Source organism: Musca vetustissima, unplaced genomic scaffold (assembly GCF_032173495.1).
Source record: "Musca vetustissima isolate MV318-11 ecotype Yass unplaced genomic scaffold, APGP_CSIRO_Mvet_v1 utg161375, whole genome shotgun sequence".
In the NCBI taxonomy this organism is placed as follows: Eukaryota; Metazoa; Arthropoda; class Insecta; order Diptera; family Muscidae; genus Musca; species Musca vetustissima.
In genome coordinates, this window is record NW_026885333.1 from 30,384 (window position 1) to 38,885 (window position 8,502).

At 35.5% G+C, this 8,502-nt stretch overlaps 1 protein-coding gene across 1 annotated transcript; it reads left to right on the plus strand.

Annotated features, from left to right (window-relative positions):
• Positions 1 to 7,527: 7,527 nt before the first annotated feature.
• On the plus strand, positions 7,528 to 8,010 carry LOC133332565 (enhancer of split malpha protein). The gene has a single exon (XM_061540939.1). It carries the CDS (start codon positions 7,528 to 7,530, stop codon positions 8,008 to 8,010), a length of 483 nt encoding a protein of 160 aa, XP_061396923.1.
• Positions 8,011 to 8,502: the final 492 nt, after the last annotated feature.

The following is an 8,502-nucleotide window of genomic DNA, read 5'->3' on the forward strand; positions in this document are numbered from 1 at the left end:
TAAGCCTTTAATTGACTGAATTTTCTTTCAAGAAAAATTCCCACACTTTTAAAGTCAATTAAAAATCGAAAAAAATTCTTCTCCAGGAAAACTCTTTCCCAATCACTTCTTCTTCACAGGGGGATACAACATGTTTTCTTAAGCCTTTCAAAATGTTATCCATAAAAGTTCTCCCCTCCACCCCCATAAATGTTTCCCCCACACCACTCTTGCTCTCCACCAAGAATAAAATCCAAAAGTACATTTCATTGCCACTTTTGATGCTGGGTGACATCCAGCATTGGAATGCTGTGATTCGATTTGGTTAATGATGTGCCATGTGATGGATATTTGTGGCAGTTGCACTCCCAAGGGGGGTGGTTTGAAAGAAGATTTTTTATATGCAACCACATTGTGTAACAAGTGGGCTGTTTATTCAACAACTTGTAATTTATTTTATTTGTTGAGGGGAGATTTTTCGATTTGTGGTTAATCCTGGGAAAATAAATGGACCCCTAATGGAAGTGTGAATGATATTTGGATAAAAAATACTACAATCTTAAAAAAATCAGTCCTAAGTTGTCTGAAAATGATATACAAAGTCCAAGGCTAGAGTTGTCTGAAGATTACTTAAAAAATCCACTCCTGTAGGCCTTACAAAATATTTTAAAAATCCAGGCCTGTTGGTCTTAAAAATTCACGCCTTAAAAGTTATTTTAAAAAGTCAGGCCTGTTGGTCTTAAAAATTCACGCCTTAAAAGTTATTTTAAAAAGTCAGGCCTGTTGGTCTTAAAAATTCACGCCTATAGGTCTTAAAAAAATATTTTAAAAATCCACGCCTAGAGGTATTTGAAAGGCCTCTGAAAATTATTTTAAAAATCCTCGCCTATAGGTATTTGAAACGTATCTGAAAACTATTTAAAAATTCCGCGCCTATGTATTTGAAAGGCCTCTAAAAATTATTTTAAAAAAATCTACGCCTAGAGGTATTTGAAAGGCCTCTGAAAATTATTTAAATAATCCGCGACTAGAGTCATTTGAAAGGCCTCTGAAAATTATTTAAAAAATCCACGCCTAGAGGTATTTGAAAGGCCTCTGAAAATTATTTAAAAAATCCACGCCTAGAGGCCTTTGAAAGGCCTCTGAACATTATTTAAAAAATCCAAGCCTAGACGCCTTTGAAAGGCCTCTGAAAAATATTTAAAAAATCCACGCCTAAAGGTATTTGAAATGCCTCTGAAAAATATTTAGAAAAAAATTCCTCAGGTCCCCTGAGGAAGACTTTTTTCTATAGAAAAAAATTCCTCAGGTCCCCTGAGGAAGACTTTTTTCTATAGAAAAAAATTCCTCAGGTCCCCTGAGGAAGACTTTTTTCTATAGAAAAAAATTCCTCAGGTCCCCTGAGGAAGACTTTTTTCTATAGAAAAAAATTCCTCAGGTCCCCTGAGGAAGACTTTTTTCTATAGAAAAAAATTCCTCAGGTCCCCTGAGGAAGACTTTTTTCTATAGAAAAAAATTCCTCAGGTCCCCTGAGGAAGACTTTTTTCTATAGAAAAAAATTCCTCAGGTCCCCTGAGGAAGACTTTTTTCTATAGAAAAAAAATTCCTCAGGTCCCCTGAGGAAGACTTTTTTCTATAGAAAAAAATTCCTCAGGTCCCCTGAGGAAGACTTTTTTCTATAGAAAAAAATTCCTCAGGTCGCCTGAGGAATATTTTTTCTACAGAAAAAAAATTTCTTAGGCGACCTGAGGAAAAATTTTTTTTCCAATTTTGTTTCTGTATTTACTTCGAAGAGTGGGATTAAGAATATGAGGGTGGAGATAAACAAATAAATCTCCGTGTGTTATTATTCTTGTCTCTGGGAATCTTCATGACACCGACTAATTTTATGAAAATAGTGATAATGGTAAATGTCATATTTAAATGCCAAGTAAAATGACAAACAGAAAAATCCAAAAACAAAAGAAAAATAAAATTGTTTACTTTGTGATGCAGAAACATTTAAAATAAACAACCAACCACCCAACCGGCAAACAAATCTTAGAAGAAGTAGAAATTTTCCCAAAGTCAAAGCGGGCGATGTTTGAGAAACCCGAAAATCCACAACATTTTCTTCTTGTTCGTTTGACAAACAAGTGAAATGAAATGTTGACATAGTTACAATATTTTTTAGTTTTCTTTTTTCTTAGTTTTCAAATTTCCCCCAGAAGAACCCAAAATAAACAACATCCCAACAGCCAAAGCCGACCGAAACTAAGCAAATAGATGAAAACGAAAGAAATCACGTTTCGAAAAATTAAAACAAATACCGAAACGAAATGAAGCGCAGCATAGGGAGAAAGAAACGAAAAACTAACAATGTAAGAAAAACATTTTAGAATCCCCCTCTGAAAATTCCGTTTAGAGAAAACGTAAAATTTGAAGAGAAAATATTAGAAATCACAACAAGTTGTTAGGGTCTGTCTTTGATTTTCATGCTGTGATATTTCACAAATCCCCGAGGTAACAAATTTGAAATGAAATTCGACAAGTGCATCATATAGGGATGACGTTTAGGGAACACAAAAACAACAACACCAAGAGATCGTAGGCAACACTGTTTGAGCCTCATCCCCGTAGATATCAAACTGAGAACTACCTTGCTTCCTTGCTGAACGTGACAAGTAACGTATTTTTCCTTTTGTTTGGTGTTGCAAGATTTGATGCACACGTGTGCAGGTTCCTTTCTACCTTTTTGTAGACATTTAAATATCCTCAGGGGTTGGTCGAACAAGTGTAGACGATTTATAATATTCATTGTTATAGAAAAAGAAAAAAATCGTTACTTTAGTTTTTTTTTTCTATTCTTGTAGTGCAGTCAAGGCCAAAAGGGATGCCTTGTCTAGCCTTTGGCAGTTTTCGAAGACAATAGAAAAAGTGGCAGTAACAGTAGTAGTGGCCATGATTATTTTTAGTTTTTTCGTAGACAATAGAATTGTAAATTAGTTATGGTTTCCAAATCGAAATTACTTCCAACAAGTGGGTTTTCTAGATGAAATGTAAAAAAAACACGAAATGTAACGTAAAACAAAATTAAAACAATGGGAGATGTGTAACGATTTTTTTCGGGATGTGGAAGAAGAACGTGATTTGAGTATAAATTGTGAATTTTTTTGGGATTTGACCGTTACAAAATCAAGTGTCCTTAAATAAGGTTTGTTTACTAAATGGAAGGAAGGATAAATTCTTTTAGGAAGGTTTCTTATAGAAAAAATCTTCCTCAGAATATTTTTATTACAAAATAAGGTTTCCTCAGGTTGTGAAGAATAGAGAAATGTCTCCTAAGTCAGCTGATTTTTATTATATCAAAAGAAATTCTTCAGGGGCTGAGGTATTTGTTTGAATAGGAAAAAATAATTTCATTCGCCGATATTTTTTGCCAGGAGCAATATTTTTTCCTCTATAAAAATTCTTTCCGGGAGACTGGCGAAAGCTGATGCCACTACGGTTATCCCTCCAGAGGCTAAGGATTTATTACCGAAAAATGTCTTCCTAATCGGCTGAAGATTTTTTTCTGCCACAAAAAAGGCCATAATCAGCGTATCTTTTCTAAGGTACAATATTTTTCTATAGAAAAAGTCTTCCTCAAAAGGTTAGACAGTTTATTTAGAACCTATTTCTTCTCAGGCATTGAGGAATATGTTTCTATAGACAAAATTTCAACCGATAGGTACTTGAAATGAAAATATAGGGAAAACACCAAAAAGTATAACTATATCAACAATTGTACGAAGCGATTGTTGTAAACCCTAATGTAACCAAATACAAATGTTAGCACTTTTTAATGGAATTTTTTCCTAAAATCGCGAAACATGTTGGAACATGTTTATAAAATCAAAAAAAAAAAAAAAAAAATGCAATTTAGAGGTCAAAGTTATATGACGGCATCACCAACGTACACAGGATTTTATTTCGAGGTGGTGTGGATGCTGCTGGTTCAGTATGAAAATGTTTATTGAGTAGAAAATTTTGTAGGGGTACGATCCTGGAGGTATACCTAAAACGAGAGGTGCTATGCTTTATTGAGGACCGATATAGCTCAACTTCGAATTTAAAATTTTTGCATCACAATCACCTTCTTCATGCTAAATATTAAAAATACCGAAAACCGTAGGTATCATTATATGATGGTCTAAATGCCAACCGATATACTTCATTCTCAAACCCGACGTTCTAGTTTTTTTATCTCGATTACAACAGATACATTTTAGAAGTAGATCCATTACAAAATACCAAATTACAGCAAATTTTGTAAAGGAACATGCTCAAAACGCTCAAAATACCGAAAATTGGTGGTACCTTTATAAGGGGGCTACCAGAAAAAGTGGACTTATAAAAACCTACAAGAAACCAATGTACCAAATTTCCGTGAATACCGTTATATGTCGTCTACCAGAAAAAGTGGACCATTTAGTACCTACTAAGAATCCAATGTGTCAAATTTCAGCGAACTCGGTTGAAAATTGGGGGTACCCTTAATATACCCTTCATACTTTGGTGGAGCGTATAAAATGGCCCTCAGAGGGACAATTTTGCTATAGAAAAAAGCTATTTAACCGGGAGAAATTCGTTTTTAAAAACTTATTCAAGACCGAGGGGAATTCTTTTATAGCTATTATTCTCAGATCCTCTGGGAGAATTTTTATACCCTTCACCACACTGTGGTACAGGGTATTATGTCTTTGTGCATATGTTGGTAACACGCAAAAGGAATCGAGATAGATACATGGTTCCTTTTGAGAATATGCATAGAATCACTTTCTGAGTCGATTTATGCATGTCAGTCTGTCCGTCCGCGTAAACAAAGTGCAGGTCGTATTTATTATACGAATTGGATGAAATTTGGAACAAGTCACTTATTTGAAATTGGGAAAAATCGGTTCAGATTTAGATATAACTCCCATATATATTTTCGTCCGATTTAAGGTAGATGGTGTACCAAAGTCCCTTAATATGTTTCGATTTGCACGAAATTTGGTACAGCGTAATGAATTTCATCTAGAATGATGTGTGGTAAGTTTCGTGAAAATCGGTTCAGATATAGATATACCTCCCATATATATTTTCGTTAGATTTTATGTGAATGGTGCACAAAAGTCCTTATATGTCTTTCGATTTGCACGAAATTTAGCATAGTGTACTGAATTGAGTCTAGAATGATATGTGTCAAGATTCGAGGAAGCGGGTCAGATATATCTTCGTCCGATTTACGGTAAATTGTGTACCAAAGTCCCTATATATCTTTCGATTTGCACGAAATTTGGTATAGCGTACTGAATTAAGACTAGAATGATGTGTGCAAAGTTTCGTGAAAAGATCCAGAGCTAGGCCGATTGACACAACGTACTGAAGTAATATAAATTAGTCTCCGGCTAGTTTCCCTGAAATCGGTTCAGATATAAACAAATAACAAAAACACGACGTCTTTTAGGATATATATGTACAATATGCCCAATGTGGTGAAGGGTATCATATAGTCGGCCCAGTCCGACTTTACTACTTTCCTTACTGGTTTATAGATTGGTTTATACATTGATCTAGGGTCGATTTTCCCAAATAATATAGGTTGTTAAAACATTACTCCAGATAAAATCTGGATGAGATTTTATCTGTTTACTTTGAGATAAATTTTAAATAAAAAAATCCTCGGAACCTTGGAAAGATTTTTACCATTGAACTCATTCCTCAATGCCCTTGGGAGACCTTTTTTTAAATACACGTTTTAAGAATTTAAACGAAAACAATTGACCAAAATTAGCCTGGCTTCTTACAGGTCACACCAGAACTCCTTATGAAAAAATAACCACAACAAATCTTTGCCCTCCTCCGCAGCTTAGTAAAGATTGTTTCTCTAGAAGAAAATGTCTAGATTGAAAGGATGTCTATTAAAAGGATGTCTATTTTTTCCTATAAAACAAATTCCTGAGACCTTGAAGGAGATTTCGGTAAGAAAATGCCTCAGACTCTTTGGTGGATTTTTTATACAAGAAACATTTCTCAGCACCTAGGAAAGAGTGGTTTCCATAGAAAAATGTCTCCAAATCTCAAGCAGACTTGTTAGAAATTTTGTTTATAAACATTAAAAGCAACAACAATTGACCACAAAATTTTTCTCGCGTTCTTATCTCTTTGGCACAAGTCACACCACAAAAACTCCTTGACGAAAAATAAAAACAAAAGACCTGCAAGAAATCTCTGCCTGTCTCCAATATAGATCACGCTGCACTTGTTTACATCACTATTTTTGTTGTTTTTGTGTCTTGTTTTGAAAAATCACTGCCCATGCAATGTAGGCGACATTGAAACAAGTGTGACAACAAAACATCGTTTCACGCCATAACCACTTTGGATCACGGACCACAAGGCGTGCCAAGAGCCAGAGACACACACGTTCCCCATTTCTTGGGCAAGCTAGAACCTAGCTCCTCTTTATTGTTGTTGTTGCCATACTGCATTCATTCAGAGTAACCTCAAGGCGTTTGTTTTGATTTGTTTGTCTCCAAATCCCAGAAAAAAAAAATCACAAAATTTATCAGAAATCTTCACTGGGGGTATGGTGGAGCGACAGGTTCTCTCTTCGACAGTTGTTGCTGATGCTGCTACGAAAGAAACCTTATCAAGGTAAGGAGTAAATTAAGTTTTCAAAATGCAATTTTTATATAAACAACAACATATGGCACGAAGTCGATATCAATTTTCATAAACAACCCAAAATCCTGCAAGGCTTCAAGGATAATGGCAAGTCAGCCAACAACAACTATGCTACAACCACAACCATCATTGCCATAATTATGTTGAGCAGTTTATGAAAGAGAGGAGGTGTTTACTTCGAATAAATTTTTCAACGTTCCCACGCTTGCTTGCCTTGCTGGCAAGGTTGTTTACAAATTTTTCGTACGAAAAAAGGACCCAAGGATAATAAGACAAGAAATACAAAAACAACAACAATGCTCTGTGTTCAGATTCTGGGGATGTCTATGATGATGAAGATAATGATTTAAATCCCTAAAGGATCTTTGTGAAGACATGTTCCCTTCTTTTCAGAAAGCAAAACACGAAAAATAACGAAGCATAGCCGGAGTTTCTCACGCTCACAGGTTTGTCTGTCCGTCTGTAAATCTAAATACCTGCTGTTGTTCTCTGATGGAACAAACAAACAGACAAACACGCACACACTCTCTGCAATGCACACAAGTGATCTGGGGCCCTTTAAGATTTATTTCTTAAAAGGGAGTATCAAAGCAGCTGTGTGTGTGTGTGTGTGGGTATGCGTGTACACTTGGGATGCTGAACGTGAGAAATTTTGTAACTGAACACCTGCCCTTTTTCGTGTTGTGTGATTGGCTGAGACGCTCAGAGAGTCTAGCGCATAAGACGCTCTCTCTAAGAGAGGGAGTATAAATAGTTGGGCGATCCAAGACTAGAGCATCATTCGCTCACAAGCATTCAAAGCAAAAACATCTCCAGCACTTTTAGTTCTTTTTTGGATTTTTAAAAACCATCAACACCATGAACACCACCTCCAACATGATGAATCTCAGCAAAATGAACCACTACAACACCAATCAAACCTACACCATTTACAAATCAAAGGTCTCACCATCCCGCCGTCTCAAGAATATGTTGAAGCCCGTTTTGGGTCGCATTTTCAAATCCAAGGCCGCCAAACCCAAGCGCAGCTCCTACATTGCCTCCGAGGAAAAGGAATCTGAATTCGACTGGCTCAACAATGATATGGACAACATGGCCAATGAACATTTGGAAAATCGCCTACTCGAAGAGTTGCAGCACAGTGAAAGCGGTGAGGCAATCGTGGTCATCAATGAAGATGGTAGCCGCCAATTACAATTCGTGGACAAAGAAAATCTCTATGTTCCCGTACACTTTGCCCGCACCAATGCCGGTACTTTCTTCTGGACCTCAGTACAAAAGCAAAACATTGAACCCTATCAAATTGAATGGAATTTCTTGGATCGTTGGGCCCAAGCTTAAGTCAAAAGAAATGTGAAAAATATCGGAATCTATTGGAAAATAGATTTTCTGGAATATTATTGAACATGCAAGAGGATTTGCCCTAAATCCCGCACTAACAAACCGAGCAGCTTCATTAGCTTTTCAACAGCAGCAAAGGATCTGAAAATTTTAATTGGAAGTCACAGTTTGGTTACATCGACTGGTACTCTTCAAAAAGAAAATCTAATCCTGAAAAGTTTCAAATGCAAGCAGCAGACCAACAACAAAGCAGCCGAAGACAACAAATAGCAATCTTTAATTTTTTCAAATATTAAAAAATTCAAAGATATTGCCACCATTTGTTTAAAAGAAAATTAACATTTTTTATTTAAAAAAATTGTTTAAATTTTCAAAATTCAGAAAATAAATTAAAAATTGTTTTTCATAATTTTTTTTTGCAGAAAAAAATTATTGTTAAAAACAATTAGTACTAAGTAACAAAATAAAAAAAAAAAAATAAAAAAACAAAAA